Below are 21,687 nucleotides of genomic sequence, written 5' to 3' on the forward strand. Positions count from 1 at the left end.
TAACATGGGTACCAAGGTACTAAACCTTACACAATAATCAAGAGCCTACTCCTCTGGGACACGACGCTTGCTTTACCAGTAAGACTTTTATATGTGGTATGAGGAAATTAAAGGCAGCCACATGTCACTAAAGCACTGCTTACACAAGGTGTGCAGTCCTGCCAGCATCGCAAAAGGCACAAGGAGAGGGAGGGACGGAGCATGAGGCCCGGCCCGCTCACCTGCACCAGCTGCTGCTTCAGCTTCTGGATCTCAGATATGTGGAGCTCACTGAGCAGGTCGGAAACAAGGCTGGGGGAGGGCGGAGCCAGGCCATCCTTTCTGGGTGTGGATGTCTTGTTGTCCAACGACGCTTTGACCAAGCCGCTGTGCTCAAAGCCATTGACCAGGGCTTCGGCGTCGTTGTTGGGCTCAGCAGTGACAGCATCATCACTGAACTTGAGGCCATCTAAGGATACCTGCAGGTGGCTGGTATAGAAGGAATCGTTGATGCTCATGTAGTGCGACAACTCCTTACGTAGGTTGTTCTTCTGCTCTCGCTCTGTCTTCAACGTCTCCAGCGCTTCCTCCAACTGCCGTTCAGAGATCTCCTTAAGCCGGATGGCATCCTCCAGCTGGCTGTTAAGGTACTCTGTCTCCTCCTCCAGACGCTTGATTTCATGCTTGAGGCCCTCAAATTCCACCTAGGGAAAAATTCAAATACTCCCACGTCAAGACAGTGTAGAGGCTCCACTCAGGTGATAAAGAAGGACAATGTCAGAACACCACCTCCCCAAGCACAAAGAACAAGGATACACACAGAATGAAATGCCATTCTGCAGAAGAGGGCAATGGCTGCAGTTAGGGCCACTTGCTACATGGAGCAAGACGGACGCTAAGGGGGGCCTCTAGAGCACTAGAAGCAACAGAAACTTCCAGCCCCACTGCCAGGGCCAGTGTGCCTGGAGTGTGCACATGAAACCTGCAATGCCACGGCTAAGCACTCACCATGGAGGCTGCCAGATTTCTTTTATGTTTCTGAAAATTAGTACCAGTATGCACTGATTCTATAGTACTCAGTTAACATTAACACCTATCCAAATCTCTATTAAATGTGTGTGCATGAAGTATGTGTGCATGAAGTATGTGTGCATGAAGTATGTGTGCATGAAGTATGTGTGCATGAAGTATGTGTGCATGATGTATGTGTGCCTGATGTATGTGTGCATGATGTATGTGTGCATGAACTATGTGTGCATGAACTATGTGTGCATGAACTATGTGTGCCTGTTGTATGTGTGCATGATGTATGTGTGCATGAAGTATGTGTGCAAGAAGTATGTGTGCATGAAGTATGTGTGCATGAAGTATGTGTGCATGATGTATGTGTGCATGAAGTATGTGTTCATGATGTATGTGTACATGATGTATGTGTGCATGATGTATATGTACATGATGTATGTGTGCATGATGTATGTGTGCATGAAGTATGTGTGCATGATGTATGTGTGCATGAAGTATGTGTGCATGATGTATGTATGCATGATGTATGTGTGCATGAAGTATGTGTGCATGATGTATGTGTGCATGATGTATGTGTGCAGGTACCCACATAACTGTGTGTAGGTGGAGGCTCTCTCCTTCCACTTTACGTATATGAGCTATGGGAACTGAGCTCAGGTCACTCGGCTCGCACTGCAAACGCCTTTCTTTACCCACTGAGCCACTTCACCAGACATAACCAGATATCTTTTTTTTTTTTTTTTTTGTTCTTTTTTTCGGAGCTGGGAACCAAACCCAGGGCCTTGCACTTCCTAGGCAAGCGCTCTACCACTGAGCTAAATCCCCAACCCATAACTAGATATCTTAAGGCACATAAAATATATCTTTCCTGTGCGCTATCACCACTATTTTGAGTCATATTTCAAAACAAGTAAACTGGACTTGCCCTTCGGGCTGAATGCCTCAGCACAATGCAGGCTTGGGAGACTTGCAAGGTGACATGTCTTGTTAATGTGACACAACTTAGGAGTGGATGAAGGAGGAGTAAATGGAGAGTTGGTGCTTAACATGAGGCTCGGGGTTTGTGGGCAGACAGTAAACATCTTACTCTAACAGTAAGGAAGCAATGAATGACTCTCTCCAGGTTTGGGGTGGGAAGGAAAACTTGATACAATATCATAAGTGTGCCCACATTCCAGTGCCTCAAATAGGGGTGAGGAATCTCAGCCTGGGAATGGCACCACTGTGAGGGTGGTCTCCTTGAGGGTCAGTTTTCTTCTCCTCAGGGCAATGTGGGCAGAAGCGCCAATCAATGCCCAATGGCACCTCATGCTTATGAGCTACAGGATGGAACTGTGAGTCCTGCTCCTGTGGTTTTCCAGTACCAGGATCCATCCCTTGACTGCTGTGCAAACATGAAAACTTTTACACAGACACGCATGGGCTTCCTCATGCATGGGTGGGATAAATACTGGGTCCCTGAAGGCGAGGCCTCAGCAGGAAGATGATGGAGTACTAGAGGGTTCTAACAAAAGCATCCATGGCACTTGAGGGTAGAGTCTGGAACTTCCTGAGAAGGAAGAAGTTCCCTGCTACCTGCAGACCTTAGGGTGTCTCTGAGCATGGGGCACATGTCCAGGTGCTGTGTGGTTCTTAGCCTTACCCATCCAGAAGGACTCCCTAACCCCTGCCACAGGCAGAGGGGACACCCTCCATCCCTACAACAGGCAGAGTCATGCAGTATTTCAGGCTTCATGGTAAGTCTCTGGGGGTTTTAGTTCACCCTGTTCATCTACCTGAGTTTCCCCCATACCTTAGTGATGTGGAACACTGAACTCCAGGCATGACATGGCCCTTGCTGTCTCGAAATCAGAGCAGCCATGATTACCCAGCTCGGAGACCCTCACAAGACCACGCCTACACATGTGCTCTCATAGAAGGAAGGGTAAAGTGCATTAGACCCTCACCCAAGATTCCAGCCATTCCCCCCTCCTGTATCCTCCCCCCAATCTTGCCCAAGGATCTCAGAGGCTGCTAGAGTAGACAGGAAACAGAAGGTTAAATGAAGAGAGAACTCCATCTAGCGACTGTTAGAGGTCATCACCCGTGACAAGATGGAAGTGTTCTTAGTGATGTAGTAACCCCTCACCCATGCCCCTGTAACCCCTCACCCATGCCCCTGTAACCCCTCACCCATGCCCCTGTAACCCCTCACCCATGCCCCTGTAACCCCTCACCCATGCCCCTGTAACCCCTCACCCATGCCCCTGTAACCCCTCACCCATGCCCCTGTAACCCCTCACCCATGCCCCTGTAACCCCTCACCCATGCCCCTGTAACCCCTCACCCATGCCCCTGTAACCCCTCACCCATGCCCCTTAACCCCTCACCCATGCCCCTGTAACCCCTCACCCATGCCCCTGTAACCCCTCACCCATGCCCCTGTAACCCCTCACCCATGCCCCTGTAACCCCTCACCCATGCCCCTGTAACCCCTCACCCATGCTCCTGTAACCCCTCACCTATACCCCTGTAACCCCTCACCCATGCCCCTGTAACCCCTCACCCATGCTCCTGTAACCCCTCACCCATGCCCCTGTAACCCCTCACCCATGCCCCTGTAACCCCTCACCCATGCCCCTGTAACCCCTCACCCATGCCCCTGTAACCCCTCACCCATGCCCCTGTAACCCCTCACCCATGCCCCTGTAACCCCTCACCCATGCCCCTGTAACCCCTCACCCATGCCCCTGTAACCCCTCACCCATGCCCCTGTAACCCCTCACCCATGCCCCTGTAACCCCTCACCCATGCCCCTGTAACCCCTCACCTATGCCCCTGTAGACCCTCACCTATACCCCTGTAACCCCTCACCCATGCCCCTGTAGACCCTCACCTATACCCCTGTAACCCCTCACCCATGCCCCTGTAACCCCTCACCCATGCTCCTGTAACCCCTCACCCATGCTCCTGTAACCCCTCACCCATGCTTCTGTAACCCCTCACCTATGCCCCTGTAGACCCTCGCCTATACCCCTGTAACCCCTTGCCTATGCCCCTGTAAACCCTCACCTGCCCCTGTAACCCCTCACCTATGCCCCTGTAACGCCTCACCTATGCCCCTATAACTCCTCACCTATGCCTCTGTGAGTAACCCTTCACCCATATTCCTATGATTTATCCTCAGTCATGCTCCTGTAAGTAAGCTCAATATTTTCACTGGTTCCCCAAGGTAGCTTTTCTGGTATGCCATCAGTACCCTATCTCTGCTGAGCAGAAACAGATTCCCCAGGAAGGCTACACTTGGCCTGGGAAATTGTCATACTAAAGTCACAGGCCTCTTTTCATGCTCTTGCAGTGCTAGGGGCTGTGTGTTTTATTCCCCTGTCTCCACTGTGGAACTACCACTGGTCCTGGCCTCAGATATGTGGACCGAGGTAGAGAAGGGGAAGGTGGGTGGATGAAAGGACTTAGATGCCTAGAGATAACCCTACTCTCGAGACTCGCCTGGTTCTGCCTGAGCACAGACACTTGTTTCTGCAGGCTAATGTTCTCCTCCTCCAGCTCAGAGTAGTCCTGAAGTAGACGGGCCTCCCGGAACTTGTACTCCTTGATGTCATCTCGCAGGCGACCACGCTGAATCTCCACATTCTGGTTGATCTGCAGGGCAGAGAAAAGAGCTGTGTGGGTTACTTCTATAGCTGGCTACCAATTGTATTTCCAAGTATCCCAGAGGGCTCAGCACAGCCTGGTACGCTGGGAGCCCTTTGGGCTACAATGTGGCTGCGTGGAGGAGAGAAGCCCAGGGCCATGGGGTCTGTGCAGAGCAGCAGACAATCCTCAGTCAGATCTCTTCTACTTCTCTTAGCTGCGGGACTTGAGGCAAATGACCCGACCTGCTCTAACCCTGCTGAGCTCACAGGCTTCAGGTGCTCACCCAGCTGAAGCAGTAAGGGAGAATGGGGAGACAGGGAGATGGGTTACAGTATACAGCTGAACAAGGAGGAGGGTTTAGCTAATCTAGGTAGGAGCAATCTGTGAGGGGAGCAGTCTTCAGGCCACACACATCAGGCAGAGACATTCTCTGCACATGGTCAGCAGTCACATTTGGACTAAAGGAAGACACTGCCATCCCTCTAAGCCTCACTAGGAAGGCTTTGCCATTCTCCTGGACCTGAGCAAGGCACTGGTGTCCCTAACACAGCCATGCCCACATCAAACATCAAACAATACACTTCACTCAGGACTTTGCTCACGCCCTTACTCTGACCCCTTTGATCTATCTGCAAGATGGGGCCATCTGAGTGGTAAACTGGTAAGTGGGGCAATACTGGGGCTCGTTTGCCTATGTTTACACCAGAGAATAAAGCACACCCACACAGAACCTTGCACATCAGTGTTCCCAGTGTTCCAGGTGGACACGGCCCAAGTATCCATTGGCAAAGGAATGGATAAACAAAACATGGTCTGTGAAAGCCACATTACGGAATGACGTCTTGACACTTGCTACAACACGAATGAGCGCAAAGACATTCTGCTAAGTCAAAGAAGCAGCAAAGAGCTGTGCACTGTATGATTGCATCTATAAGAAAGACCAGGGGTTGGGGATTTAGCTCAGTGGTAGAGCACTTGCCTAGCAAGCGCAGGGCCTTGGGTTCGGTCCCCAGCTCTGAAAGAAAAAAAAAGAAAGAAAGAAAGAAAGGAAGAAAGAAAGAAAGAAAGAAAGAAAGACAGACAGACAGACCGACCGACCAGGGGGTTGGGGATTTAGCTCAGTGGTAGAGCGCTTGCCTAGGAAGCGCAAGGCCCTGAGTTCGGTCCCCAGCTCTGAAAAAAAGAACCAAAAAAAAAAAAAAAAAAAAAAAAAAAAAGAAAGACCAGAACAGGAAAGTAGACTAGTGGGGCTAAAGAGGGGTTTGAGAGTAACTGCCAAACAGGCCTCATTCTGGAATGATGAAATACTCTAAGGCAGGGAGGGTGTATCAGCGGAGAGGGCTTGACCGGCACTGAATACAAGGCCCTGGGTTCAATCCTCAGCACCGCAAAAGATAAACAACCATAGAATGGTGCACACACCTATGACTATGGAGATGCTGAGGGGACAGAGCTAGGGAGGGCAGAGCAGTGAGACTGGGCTCGTTGCTCTGGGTTCTGGAGCAGGCATGCTGTTGGTCTGGGGAGGCCATGGAACATCAGGAACAGGGATGAGAAGCAAGACTGAAGTGCATTTTTAAGTGTGTTGGATGGGATGGTTACCCTCTCAATAAAGCTGCTGAGGGCTGGTTTCTGCCTCCAAGTCCTGTGTAAGGAGTTGGGAAGACTGTCACAGAGAGAGGCTAGTTCAGGGCCAAAAGGCTCACAACAAACCAGACTGTGGGAACTCTCACCCTGTCCTGCCTGCACTGAACGCAGGACCCAGGAGCCTCAGCCCTACACATTCAGAGCCACATCATCCTCCACTGTCACTGCTGTCCTAAATGTCGTAGGTTCAGCCAATTCCTGACCTCTGCTCGCTGGCTGCAGACCCTTCTCACACTGTGACAAGTGAAGATGTTTTCACACACCACCAACGCTCCCTAAAGTAAAATCCCCTAAAGAACCCCCAAATCCTCCCTGCTCCTAATGACTGGATGGCCTCCCCAGACACACCTGCCCAGGCCCACAGCTCTGTCCTCACTAGCACTGTCCCCTCAGCATCTACAGGAATTGCTCTGACCACATTTGTGTGTTCATCTGAAGGCCACAGGCCTCTTAAGATGCTGTGCAGGGGAAACAACGCCATAAAAATGGAGGAGGGTGGGAGAGAGGGAGGGAGGGACATGTAATGGTGCACATCTTTAGTCCCAGCACTCAGAAGGCAGAGGCAGGCAGAACTAAGTGGGTTCGAGGCCAGCCTGGTCTACAAAGTGAGTTCCAGGACAGCCAGGCTTCACAGAGAAACAGTCTCAAAAGTGGGGAGGGAGGAACACAACAGGAAATGGATCGGAAGAGAGTGACATGGGGCAGGCACTAATAAATGCTTAGCACTCAAAACCAAGACTTAGCTCATAATCCATGAAGACAGGCACAGCCTTCTCACTAAGTGACTACTAAAAGAGGCAACGGAACTAACAGAAGAAATGGATGTCACAGGAAAAGTAAGAGAAGGCCAAAGGATGATGGAGCATCACAAGGGAGAAGGTGAGGAAGACACACACACACAAGCTAAGACGAGAGAAACAGCCCCAGCACAGCTACAATGGGGCGAGACCACAGACAGACTCCTCCTGAAAGCCTGGGGTGGAAGCGCAGCCAGGCTCTCTACGGCACACCTGGATGGAGCCCAAGAAGGGTATGGGAGGAGCTGCTAAACGCTCTCTGGCAGGATGATCCCAATTTCTGCCCTCCCTCAGCCACCTTTAAAATGCTGTCAAGAAGAAAGTACTCAAGCAAGTACAAAGAGGGTTTGTGTGGCCACAGCCCTCAGGGCAAGGTCCGAGTCACACCATTGCCTCAGGGCTTACATGGTAGGAATTAGAGACTAGAAGGCAGTCCAAGGCACGAAATGGCAGTTTCCACATGGCGAGGGCAGAGTGCAGCTCATGTGGTTGAAGGAGGAGGCAGAAGTAGGGGCTTGAGTGCCCAGGTTCAGAGCTGCACGGGAGTGTTATCTCCTACAGCAGTGCCCGGATGGTCTGTGAGTCCTCAGCGCCTCTATAAACCTGACCCTCCTGAGGCTCTCTAGGAGTTCTATTCTTCTCCCACTGCTAGACCCAGGTCCAGGGCACAAGCCAAAAGGAGTTTCCCTTTGGTGGAGTGTATGAGCTTGCATGGACCTGTGGATGGGTATCCTTGTGGAAAGACAAGCAAAGAGAAATGTGCACGTAAGTCATGTGCTAGCAAGGTAACATCATGTGGCAGGTTAACTGCATCTTCTCTGCTGACTGTACAGCACTCAGACATACACTTTCTTTCTATGGAGACAACTTCCAACCCCAGTCACCAGGCTTAGCAGAGATGTTCAGCTGGCCTGCTGCCTGCCACCTCCACCCATCACATGCCCAGTTCCTGAGAGCTCCAGCAGGCTCCAACTAGCCACAGGGGTTTAGTTTTCTCTCAGAAAAGCATCTCCTCCCAGGGTGCAGGGTACAGGCTCTGCTCTGTGCAGATGACCAGCCCAGATATAAGCAGTGGGCATATGGACTCAGAGCCACCACCTGAGGTCCTAGCCACCTGCTTTCCTTCACCTGGACCCCTGACTTCAAGCTGTTCGCCAGCACGAAGGGTGTGACAACCACCTGTCTCAGGAGGCCACTGTGTTAGGGGACTGTCAATCCTTTTCTTGGTCTCTTGAGCTCCCAATCCTTCCCACACAGGACACTTATCCATTAATCACGTAGGGGAGCACTCTTGTCCTCTACTGGGACCAGTGGGACTCCAGTAATTCATCTGAGAAACAGTGTCCTGTCTGCAACAAGACATTCCTCAAATGCCCATCTACCTACCAGGAATAATGCCAATAAGACGAAAACTGACTGAGTTATCTACTACTGGTTCTTCACTCAGCACAGAGATCACAATCAGGACCTAGAATTATTCCACCACAATGTAAGCCTCAGTTTCCCCATGTGACCAAACCCGGAGAGGGCCATTAGAATGAAAGGGTCTAGACATCAGAACTATCTGACACAGGTAAGTTGCCTGGTGCTGTAAAGTTGACCCTGGCTTTAGCCATCAGTCCGGCAAAGCACAGGCCACAAGGGTGTGCTGGAGTCAAGCCTCTACATGGTTGGCCCAAGAACTCTGACCCAAGTGCCATCAACAGCAGGGAGTAGTCACTTCCCCTCGTGTGGGGTCCTTGAGGTCTTGAGCTCAGTCTGAATGGGGGTGGGGAAAGGCAGCTTCCACTCCTGGAGCCCAGTGCATGATCTCATTTCCTCCCACAGTGTGGCTCTGGTGAGGGTGGAGGAGGGGCTGTCACTGAGGAAGAGAAACAGCCCCACTGACAATCCATCTGTCTACCCCTCCTTCCTGAAAGGCCAGTGCACGACTGTCTCCCACATTCAGCCCCTAGGCAACCTAGGCTGGATGGCCGTTCAGGGCCGGAAATGAAGTCAGTGGATTGAAGACAGCAGGTCTGGGGTGGAGGAGAGATCCCTGTTGTTCCTGTTTATGCTTTAGAAGGAAATCCTGAGTCTCCCTACACACCCTTAGCTGCCTTTGCTTTTAAGTGTCCCCCTCTCTGCAGCCCAGCCACAGGCAGCCCGCCAGCCCTCACCACCTACACACCTGTCTAGGGAGAGGTCTGCTCTCACCACCGTTGACACTGTTCTTAGATCTGTTTTGTCCTTTGCTGTTGTCTCCTGGCCTAGCATGACTGTCCCCTAATTGCCCAACACTGGCCCCTCTGGGTTGGATTTGGTCTCGCAGGTATGTGGGGATTCCTTACGACCTTTCCTACCACCTTCCTCCTAACAGCCTCTCCCATTTTCCCTCCCCTGTGACTTCCTGCTTGGGACACAGCTGCCTCCAGGGCCCTGACGACAGCACACCCTCATGCCTGCATCCTGCTGACTTCTGTCAGAACATATGCTGCAGAGGGTAGGCTTCCACAGCTAGAAATGGGCAGGGAGAGCTTGGAAGATGTGTAGTGAAGGAGCACAGTGTCTCCTACAAAGGGTTTCAGAGACTGGAGACAAGGCTTTGTCTAAGCCTCTAGAGCAATGAGGGCTAAAGTCAGTGTTATCCCAAGCCTGAAGGATCCTGAGCCTAACTCCCAATACCATGGACAGGTAGGCAGACCTCAGCCAGGAATCTAGCACGTGGAGACTTCTAGTAATGGGTCCTCAACCTCTTTCCTCAAAGTTCCACAGTGTCTCCATGGCTTTTGGCTGATCTCTGTCTGTGACTACCAAATCACAAGTTGGGCCACTCATTATTCAGACTGCACTACTAGACCTTGACATTCCTCCTTGCACATGGTGTGGCCTACCACTCACTCATGCACAGCCAAGCCCTGTGTGACAAAAACCAAACAGACAAAAAAACCAAAAACCATTCTTCAAACAAAAGTCAACCAATGACAAAGCATCCTGTGGACACTAGGTCTAACCCCATGAGGGGCCGATCATCATGCTAGTCAGGGCCTGCCAGAGGGCTCATGACACCACTGAGGAGGGCACAGTTCAGGCACAGAACTGTTTGTGTGTTAACTGAGAGACCACAGGAGCAAGATGCAGCCTCAGTGAGCCTGCTTCAGTGAGAGACGTTGCCCCATCCACTTACCTCTTTCAGCTCCTGGGCCACAGACGTGAGGCGCTCATTCTCAGACTGAGTGTTGATAAGGACATTGCGCAGCTGTTTCAGCTCTGTCTGCAGCTCCAGCACCTTCCGCACATAGTACTGCTCCTTAGAGGCGGACTCCTGGATCAGGCTCTCCTCCCGGCTCTCTCCATCAGCAGCCACCTTCTTGTGGTTTGTGTGTGCCTGGCCAAATGCCTGCGTGGAGAAACAAGACATTTTATGAGATGGGTGTCCTGGGGCTGCAAAGCAATGGAGACCCAAGACCACAAGGAACGCGAAGGCCCTTGACCTGGGAAGCACTTCTTTTTTTTTTTTTTTTTTTTTTTGGTTCTTTTTTTCGGAGCTGGGGACCGAACCCAGGGCCTTGCGCTTCCTAGGCAAGCGCTCTACCACTGAGCTAAATCCCCAGCCCCTGGAAAGCACTTCTATGTTGTGCATGTGTTAAAACACACACTGCGATGCACGTGCCAGGCACGCTTCATTACAGTGAAACTATACTAGTCTCGGGGGCACCATGTGGTGGGACAGGAAGGAGCATGAAAGATGTAAGGCTGCAAACACACATGGGACTCCATAAAGAACTAAGTTTGAGGCCCGAGGGTGCGTCCCAGCTGGAAAGTAACCAGGACAAGGAAATGGCTGGTCTATACTTTGAGCCTAGACAAGCTAGCAGGGACCAACCCCAGAGCACACCCAAAGGTGAGCAGCTGGCCCATCCTGCTACCTGAGGTCAAATCATCATTTGTTCTGGGACAGACGGGGGCTGGGCACCCGGGCCCCCAGCCCTAAGGGCAGGGCACAGTAGCAATTAGCTAACCTGGTCACCTAAGGGTGTGTGAGATGCACATACCTGCGTGTTTCATACATAGGCGAGGAGCGAGTGTGTCAGGCCCTGGGATGCGGGAAGAAAACCTATCAAGTACAGCAGCTAGCAAGAAGTGCTGGCCTCGCCCACCACAGCATGGCAGTCCCAGCATGGGCAGCAGCTATGCTGTGTCTAGACCCTGAGCCCCTGGGAGCCTGGCCCCCATCACATGACCTCTGAGGGCTGCCCCACCTCCTGGGCCTTCCTTCCCTGACTCTTTGTAGGACCCGTGGCTCGTGACAAATATAAGAGAAGAGCTCCTGAAGAACAAGAAAATGATGGCTTTTACTATTTTTAAAAGTAAAACAGAATTTTTTTCACTTATTACTTCACAAATCTAGGATTTCAGACCAAGAAAACAATGAGCAAAACATACAAAGCCACATTGTACAGGGATGTCACAGAGCTGAGACGTTTCTAATACTAACACATGAAAATTCAGAAAGCAATTCCTTTTTATTCTGTCAGGGAACTGGCAGAATGGAGTAGGGCCTGATCTGAGGCAATATGCTGTGTCCCAAGAGACTACAGGAAGGCCTCACAACAGGCCAGAGGACAACACAGTCCAGGAGCTCCAGGGCTGGCACTGGAGCGTGTGTGGAGGGGTGACCTGGGGCTCACAGTGCAACACTGCTGCAGCAGACTGTGGATATCCAAGTCACCTGCGAGGTGGCCGGGTCTGCTCATTTGCTTTCAGTCCCCAACACTCCATCTACTCTGCCCAAATCACAGCAGCTCAGCTTTTGTGACTTCTGGTCTGTTTGCCTTTACCCCGATCCTATGGAAGGATCAAGCCACAACTTGAACCTGCACAGCAGCTGGCCCACGCTGCCTGTCCACCACTATGAGACACAAAGGAAATCAAGTCCCAAGCTGGCCCCAACCTAGGGCTCTGGGAACTGTACTGAAGAGTCCAGCACCTGTGGCTCCTTGAGACACACCCGTCAACTTAGGAGTTGGGACAAGGACAACTCAGAAGTTTTCCCAAAGTGTGATGGCTAAGCACTATGACACAATATTCAAGCCTAGGCCTGCCAACCTGGGCCCTGACTTCCTCCACCCAAGCTACCAGCCTGGGGCACAGGAGCAGCCCCAGCAGCTTTTCAAACGTACTGTGATGGAGACATCTACCTCCAACTGAGAAGATAGTCACAGGGACAGACACTACTTCCTGTGTGAGAAACTACAATCTGGAAAGTACAGGAGCAAGATGATGGAACAGGATGGTGAGGCAAGAGCCTCTGCCGTCATGCCTTACCCTCCTTACTATACACCTGTCCTGTGACGTCCAGTGTGCACCACAGCGTATGCATGCCAGGCACACACATTCACAAATAGTTTCAAATATGTACCGGGGAAAATGACAGGATGAGGGGAGTCCCCCAACAGCCTTCATGCCTTCAGAGGAACTTCAGGGCATGGCATACAACAGGACTGAGGCAGATGGCAGGGCCTGTGGAAGAAGACCACAGACAGGGCAGCAAGGGCAGCCAGAACTAAGGATCAGATGAGTCAGCGAAGGGTTAAGGAGGCCGTGGGAAAGTTCAAGCCCTGACACAAGTCTGAAAACAAGCTTGTCCCACCACCAAGGTGGACCCCGACTCACAGGCTCAGAGATCATGTCTGGAGAATCAGCCTGAATTACACGCTGCTGTGGTGCATCAGAGCAGAGTGTAAAGACAGACATGAAGGACTAATCCATGTCCTAGCCATTACACCCTACAACACGCTCAGACCACGCTCAGGAAAACAAGCCCGTCCGTCCAGCTGCCACAGGTAAGCTTCATGGGGAAGACCCAAGAAAGAACTGTTCCTCAGCAGACAGCACACAGCCCTGAGCAGAGGGCTGAGACTCGGGGACTAGAACCCTCAATCAGGAGCACAGAGCAAACGGAGGACACAAAAGATCCCAGTAGCACTTCTGTAGAGGAAAGCAGGGCCAACAGCAGGCACACTGCATCACAAAGGATTAACCAACCCTGAAAGGCAGCCAAAATGAGGGCCCAAATGAAAAAATAAAATAAGTCAAAGCCTAATAAACCAGAGAGAGCAAACATGGAGTGTGTACCAATTTCAAGGAGCCAATACATCACCTCATCACATTGCCAAAGTTCCAGCAACTTTTCATAGAAAATGACCAGTTCATTCTAAAGGTCATAGAACAATTTAAAGGACTCAGACAGACTAAATGACCTTGAAAGAGCAGGACCACCCCACCTGCTACCACGACCCAGAGGCACTTCACTGCTTAGAGGCCGGACTAAAGCTTTATGGGAAAGATAACCTTTGAACCAACAGCACACATGCAAGTAACTCACATAACACATAGACGATGGACAGACAGACAGAGACAGACAGAGACACACACACACACACACACACACACACACACACACACACACACACAGAGGACTTTAGAGTTGAGCACAGTAGTCAACAATGAACACTGAGCAGGGCCTGAGACCAACCAGAACAATGGAGAAGGTCCCATCTTGGCAGAAAACAACCATAAGGGAGGCTCGGTGGTTACAGTGCTGTCATGTAAGAATAAGGCCACTGTAATCCCAGCTCTCTATTATTTTAAGATATAGGGCCTGAGAAATTGCTCTACAGGTAAAAACCATTTGCCATTCATGTCTATTAACCTGAGTTCAGTCCTCAGAGTCCCTTAGGTGGAGTAAGAGTCAATTCTACAAAGCTGTCCTCTAACATGCTGTAACATGTGCACATGCAAATACACAGATGACGATTTAAAAACCACCTAAATGTAGTAATTCATATAATGAAGTACTACTCCCAATAAAAAAGAACTACTGATATATCAACATAGAAAGACACACCTCAAAATCACCTGAGTGGAAAGTCCAATGGGAAAAAATAGGTTGTTCAATCCCCTTTACATAAAACTCTAAAAATGCACACTAAAATGGAGGTGCGTTGGGGGTGTGATGAGGGGGACTCAGAGGGAACAGGAAAGACCAGAGACAAGCTCATTACCCTCTGATGGTCTCAGGAACATATGCTCACATGAAAACTTAGAGTGAACACCCCAACTCATGAAGCTCACTAAAGTTCTGAGGACACTGCATGGACGTTCCTGAAGGGCTGTACCCCTCACCTGCAGAGTGTGACCCTACAAGACACATCCCATCCCCGTGGCCACCATGTCCAGCTTCCAGGCTGTGAGGCTGGGGTCAGAGAGGTGGTGTACCTGTTTGGGCACTTTCCTTTTGACCTTTTCAGACACCACTGCATCCAATCCTATACAGCCTTTCAACTCCACCTTAAATCCACTGTGCCCAGGACCATCTTCCTGTTCTATGGTTTGTAGGCTCCCTTCTGTCCTCCCTTGAGTAAATGCTCCCTGGAAAGGTGTTCCTGACCTGCAGGTTGGCTGGGGGGACAGCTGTGGTTGTGTTTGTAGATTTCCCTGGCTCAGGCCTCTCAGGTGGTACCCCAGAATATGGGCGCCTCTATGTACCACCCTGCTATCAAGAACCAGCCCCTGAACAGCAGATGTGGCCTCTAACCTGCCTCTTCCACAAACTTTCACAGCTGACTCAAGGAAGGAAAAAGACAGGGAAGCAACTAGCTCTCCTCCAATCCTAACCGCAGGATGGTCGACGTCTGTGCTTTGAGGAGGAGCAATGCTCTGGTGATGTCCTCACAGGCTCCTAACCTACCTCCTGCCTACGGCTCTGAAGTTGCCCAGGTCCAGCAAGACCCAACAGGGCCAGGAAAGCTGGAGCATGAGGTCATGGCCAGTCAGGCGCCTACAAGAGGAACACGGCCCATGTTTGTTTGCTTCTGGCCAACACATAGCCCCCTGGGATGCTGGCTTCAAGGACAGCCACACCCATGTAGAGATGGTGCAATCATCTGCGCCTACAAGGAACCAGGCCAATCATGATTTCAGCAGCTGGATCATCTCTAGCTAGGATAGGAGAAGAGAAGCTCTGGGTAGGAAGAAAAACCATAGCAGCCCTAAGGGGCAACGTTCAAAACCAAGCATAGTATGAAAAGTGAGGGAACAGCATGAGCCTCATGTCTCCGACAAGAGCTCAATGCCTGCTATTCATGGAATCTCCCAGATGATGGCAGCCATAAACATTAGACCATTTCATGGTGCCATGGGGGAAGGGGGCCGCACAAGCACCTAGTTTGCACACAAAAACTGAGGCGAAACAGAGCTTTACCATAGGTACCTGGTCTGGTTGCACTGTGAGATGGTATAACACTGAGGGAGGGCTGATGGGACAGGGCTTTGGGGTCACATCTAAAGGATGTGATTTTATCCCTCCACTCCTGAGAGCCAGACAGCACAGCAAGGGAGAACAGACCCTGGGTACATGTGGGAGCACAGAAAGCGAGCTGTGCCTACTACCGCCACCTCAGGAAAGTACAACTAACATCATATGCTGCTCAGCTGACCCACCTCTGAAATACGTCACAACAGTGCGAACTGGAGATATCACACCGGGCACGGACTAGTGTCCCTCCGCTTCCTCTCCTATAACCTGGGCTAATAATACTCCAGCCTGAGGTCAGGCCTGAGTTAAGCAGACCTTTCAACCTAAGCCTGCTGCTGAGAGGATTTGGAGTCAAGGATACGCTCATCAGAGATGAAGCAACCTCAGCCCCTTGAACCCCACCCAGTCCCCAATAACAGAAGCCTTCAAAGGCAAATTCAGGGAATCACTCTGTTCTCTTCTGCCTTTCCTAGTGGCCCAGATGGAAACATTATGTTTGAATCAAAACAGAGCAAAGAACTTCTCAGACCACTTTCAGCATGCTGAGTGTTCCCCACTCCCAATCCCAACGATAAAGAATCAGGGCAGCACAGCGCAGACCGGAGTCCTCCTCAGATCACCCACGACAGTTGCTCAAGTTCTCAACACCAAGGGCAGAAGCTGACAGCCGGTGTCAGAAGCAGCAGAGACGGCCTGGCAGGCACTTCCTAGGATTTTAAACAGGATCTCTGTGGCCCTGACTGTGGGAGGCCTCCAGAAGTTTCAAGACACTGAAGCCCATCGAATGGGCTGACACAAATACAATGTTATTGTGACATGAGGTTGTTTCCAGAGAAAGGGTTTGCTGACACCCAGACTAGGCAGCCGTCCTATCCTCCCATAGCCAGGTCACCTGCAAAACCCTACTGTCACCTGGGTATACCAATTCTCAAGCGTTCCTTCCCATGATTTGTTGTAGATGATCTAAGTTTATCCAGACACGGATACATCCCCAATCCTAAGCTTGGTACAGAGTGGGAAACAGGCAGCTGGTCAGAACTCTGTGGCTATTTCTTGCTAAAACTGTTTGAAAACTGGGATACAAGACTAATTCCCAAGGCTGGGGGCTGGGTATGAGGACGTCCAGCCCTGTGTTGAGAGAACATGGGTACTAAGCCAAGGTTATCCACGACCAGCCTACTAATGAAAAGAACGAGAACTTAGAGGATCAGCCCAAATTAGTGCCTAGCCTTCTCCAGCTTTTGTCACCGCTGGCCAAGTTCTATGGAACCCACGAGGCTCCTACTCTGCAGTCACCCAGAAGGGCAGCTTGGCTCCCTGCCAATGCCTACTCAAAGTTTCCTGCCTACAAATGAAAGGCCCAATCACTCATCACTAGCCAGAGAGTAATGTGGACATCTCACTGTGAGAGCTACTCTTCTGTACAAGCAGTACAGACTGACTCTTCAAACCAGAGAACTCATGGAGGGCCTGAGAAGAGGCGTAACCAGAACTGAACTCAAGCCCTCTGCTCTGTCTGACACACTCTATCAGCAGGGCCTGGCTCCCTGGAGAAGGTCTATGCTAACAAGCCAGGGAAGAGTCCTCCAGGCAGGGCTATCCCAAAGAATCCTTCCTAAACCAGTTTGATCATATGATGCAGCAGGCACAGTGCTTGACAACCCAGGGGAGCCGGCCTCTACAATCTAATGAGACAAGGCTTGTTCCAGGAAGCAGATTCCACAATAAAGCCATGATCCTCCAACCCTTTGTCTGTGCTGATCCAGCACCGCCTACCCACAGACTGTGGGTTCCACACTTGTCCCAAAAGGGCCACCACGCCTGCATCAGGCTAGGCTTGGAATCCCAGGAATCCCTAAGCTGTACCAGCTGCCTACCCTGGCACGCTGCTGGGCAGGGCCCCTTCTACCACCTGCTGACCTGGGGACGCTGTTTGGTTCCTGGTGAGGGCTGCACAAGTGAAGAAGGTCTGCTTCTCACCTGTCCCAATCCCCACCCGAGAGAAGGGGACACAAGGACAGTCCCTCCACAGCACCCGTCTTTCTATCCAGGTTTGTTAAAAAGGCCTACAGGCTAGTACATGCACCCAGTCAGTCTTTACTAATGGCATTTTCCTAAATGCCTGCCTCTGGGTACCAACGGGTAAATGCTGTACAGTATGGGGATCCCCAGGACACAGCTGGTCACAGACACTGACAGACTGAAGGAATCTAATGTCTTAGAAGCCTGGAAAAAGCTGAGGTGGACGGGGAAAAAACACATGGGCCTGGGAGGTACCATTAGGATAGGCTTGTAAGCTCAATCCTGTACAGGTCTATGTGGCTGGTCACAGCCATGCATTACCAGGATTCCACACCAAATGGCATCAAATCTTATTAAATTCAAGATGGTGCTCTGGATAGTAAGCTGACAGAAATGCAAGCTTAACACCATTCATGTAGAGATAAAGAACTTAAAGCATTAAGAGATTAAATCTATAATCAAAGTTTGATTAAACCTATGCTGACTGGAAGAGGCTAGTATACACCATGTGAAATGGTTAAGTAGGTATAAGGATCGTCAGGGATCTCCCAGCACGATGGACACAATCTTCTTCCCAAACAGCTGTTTGTAAGGAAAACTCTCAGAAAGAGCTATCGTATACATAATATATATAATGGTGTAAGAGTGATCTGAAATAGGAAGACACTGCTAGCATGTTTGTGTGCCGCAGAAAACAAAATATAGTTATCATGTTTTTTATAATCTAAAACTTCTGAAAATAAATACAATAGAAAATGATGCCAGCATTTACCCTAACACAAAAAAATTGAAAAATAATCTCTTCAGTATGTATTAGGAAAGGCATACAGAACCAAACAACAGGAAACAGTAAATAAAAAATAGAAACATTTTATCAACACTCAGAATGGCTGGCTGTCCAGCAGGACTGTGCAGGGGAAGGGCTGCCACTAAAAATAAACACTGATGATAAAAAGAGCTGCTTCTTGACTCTGAACAAAGTAGCAAGCCAAAGCCTCACCCAGCAGAGATGGACACAGAAAACAAAACACAAAGCTGCCACGTTAGCTTAGTGTGTCTTTTTACCCAGTAATGACGACTGTGCAGTTAGTCTGACAAACGAGCTGAACACCGACTGCTCAGTGACCACTGCAGCCATGTCAAAGTTGAGTTCCCACATACATGGCTCCACCTGCCTTCCTTAGGTAAGCCACACAGTAGGACTTGGGCCCAGGAGTCAGACTCCCTGGGCTACACTCAAATGGGATACTGGCAGGATAGTAACAGATCTTCCCTTCTAAATAGCAGGTACTCAGAAACCAATCCCATGCTGATCACAGAAGTCACAACTCAGCAAACCCAATACACAGTCTGCTTTATGAATTATTCAACCCCAGAAGAGCATGCCCTGAACTCAAATGTGGGACAAGCAAAGTGTGAATTCTGTGTGTGCTAAGGAATAAGACAGGCCAAGAAGCCACACTTCAGAAGGAGGACTATCTACTGCCACGCATAAACTAATTACTTAAAGGAACTGAAAAGGGATTCCCCCAAATGAATTAAAAGATAAATAAAAAGAAATCTTCAAAGTAGATTGTTCAGTTAAGAATACATAATTTTAAAAATTACACTTATAACATTTACCTCAAAGCACACACTCACATTCCACAGAAGCCAGTTTCAGTAGAAATGACACATATTCAGTAAAAACTATAAACACAGTAACTAGAAAGGATAAATATTAGTAAAGAATGATTATCTCTCAATGTCATGCAAAGTTCTCTCCACATGGGCACCATAGGTACAGAGCCCTGGACACTTTGATTTCTTAAGATTGTGAAGAGATTTATCTAGAAAATTCTGCAAACACAAATTCTTCCTGTCCGTTATTTTTATTTATTTATTTTGTTTTGAGTCAGGGTCCCCTGTATCCCCAACTGGCCTTGAATTTACTACACCACCAATTAGGACTTTGGATTTCCTGATCTTCCTGTTCCCACCCCCTGGCTGCTGGGAGGTGCACACTAATCCTGACTGATGTGGTACTGTGGGTGGAACTAGGGCTTTGTGCACTAGAGAAACACTCTACCAACAGAGCTACATCCTCAGGAGCCACACATGCCACACATTTTAAAGACACAGCTTATCTGCAACCATCCCTCTTCTGGATTCAGTGACTTTTGGGGTATATTTACAACAGTTGTATGATAACTATCATTAACCTTTCACTAACACCCTCTGCAGAAAGAAACCCTGTTCCCATTACCTATAATTCTCCAAGTCCACTTTCCCAGAGTCAGACAATCAAAAAAAATCTATTTTCTGTTCCTATAAATTTGTCTATTTCTGGACATTTCATGTAGTTCATACACTATTGGTCTTAGTGTTCTTTTCACCCAGTACAACATATTTTTCCAGTTTATGTGTCTTATAAGCTTTAATCAATCCTCTATTAAAAAAAAAAAATTAGGGGCTGGGGATTTAGCTCAGTGCTAGAGCGCTTGCCTAGGAAGCGCAAGGCCCTGGGTTCTGTCCCCAGCTCCGAAAAAAAGAACCAAAAAAAAAAAAAAAATTAACAATGAACCTTGGTTTATAGACCAGGCTAGCCAGGGCTACACAGAGTGACCCTGTCTTAAAAAAACAAAGAACACCAGTACTGTGATCCTCCATTTAAAAGTCTTCTGAGACTCTCTAGTTTTGTTTGTTTGAGGTCTTTGCTTTTTAATGTGATCAGATGGGGGTCTTCTCTCTATGTAGCCTAGGCTGACCTGAACTTGCTATACAGCCCAGGCTTTGGTCTTCATTTGTAACTCTGCTGCCCCGTCTCTTAAGTGCAGGAATCACAGGCATGTGCCACCACCCCCGGCCTTCGTCTATAAATTTTTGTATGGATGTATATTTTTAAGTCTCTTGGGTACCTGTCATGATTCGTGAACTGCCCCACAGGGTCATTTTTTTGGCAAGATGTCCCTAGCTATCTGATGCTATCTGGAGAGGCTGTGGAACTGCTAGAAGGAAGCACTGACTGAAAGGAGGAAGCTCACTGCGGGGCTAGGACTTGGCTATTACTCAACTCTGCTTCAGGTCAGAAATCTCTGCGTCTCAATCTCCTATAATATAACTAGCTTTACCTATATTTCAATAAAGACAGCCTGGGCCCACGAGATGGGTCAGTGAGCGAGGGTACCAGCCACCAAACCTGACAACCTGAGTTTGACCATGATAGAAGAGCACAAATTGCCAACTTGTTCCCCAGCCTCCACACATATGCACATACATGTGTGTGCTCATGTGAGCAACACACACACACACACACACACACACACACACACACACACACACACACAGAACTGTAAAGAGAATTTTATAAATAAAAAGTGACCCAACAACAGAGACAAAGTATCTGAAGTGTTACTGGAACACACACCTGGCACACTAGGGCAAGGAGCCTAGGCCATCCAACTCCTGCATGTAAAAACAAAGGGAGTCAACACATACATGCATCTGGCTGGCTGTTCACTGTGGAATTATACTTTAAAGGTTGATAAAATTCAAAGCCAAATGTACCTAAAGTCTGAATCCACTTCATGGAGTTCAGTTACCAGTGATTACTGAAACAATGGCAAAACAGACAAGATGAAAGATCTCATTTCCATACATGTACTTTCAACAGGAGTCTGACATAAGAACGTAGACCTTGCGAGGCACAGTGGTGTGGGGCTTTAATCCCAGCACTTGAGACGCAGAAACAGGTAGATCTCTTGAGAGTCTGAAGCCAATCTGGTGGATACAGCAACAGGCCAGCCAGAGCTAAGAGTGAGACTAGATCTATCCTAAAAACAGCACAGAATCAGGCATGGTGGTGCACACCTATAATCTTAGCACTAGGGAGGCAGGACAGAATGGTTTCTAGTTCAAAGTCATTCAATGAAAGACCCTCATCTCAAGAAGAACAGACTGGACAGATAATGGTATCAAAACATGGACCGCAGGTTTACAGTACATGATGTACACCAACACACACCATAGCAGATGCATAGACAGTTCAAAGTATCAGCAGAATGAGTCTCAGGATAAACTCTATGTAGAACCAGATGGGGGCATGGAGTTTGAAGATAGAGCTCCTGACTATTCCATCTGGTAGCGACCTAGATCCAAGAGACAAAGGCCTAAGGCCTGTGGGAACGTCCAAGGCACACGGGGCACAAGTGGGCACAATTGTACACTGGGAGGCGGGACTCTCTAAACACATCAGGGGCAGACTCTGAGGCTTCTTTATTGGGTTTGCTATGTTGGTATTTCGCCCAA

At 49.4% G+C, this 21,687-nt stretch overlaps 1 protein-coding gene across 4 annotated transcripts in view; it reads right to left on the minus strand.

Moving 5' to 3' along the window:
• Positions 1-21,687, minus strand: part of Bicd2 (BICD cargo adaptor 2) — a 44,855-nt gene that overhangs the window by 8,400 nt on the left and 14,768 nt on the right. For all 4 annotated transcript variants that reach the window (XM_087590425.1, NM_198765.3, NM_001033674.2 and 1 more), the window contains 3 exon segments: positions 10,246-10,458; positions 4,489-4,641; positions 222-683 (listed from right to left, as the gene is read on the minus strand). In XM_087590425.1, coding sequence (XP_087446551.1) covers positions 222-683; positions 4,489-4,641; positions 10,246-10,458 — 828 coding nt within the window.

This window comes from Rattus norvegicus, chromosome 17 (assembly GCF_021556685.1).
Source record: "Rattus norvegicus strain SHRSP/BbbUtx chromosome 17, alternate assembly SHRSP_T2T, whole genome shotgun sequence".
In the NCBI taxonomy this organism is placed as follows: Eukaryota; Metazoa; Chordata; class Mammalia; order Rodentia; family Muridae; genus Rattus; species Rattus norvegicus.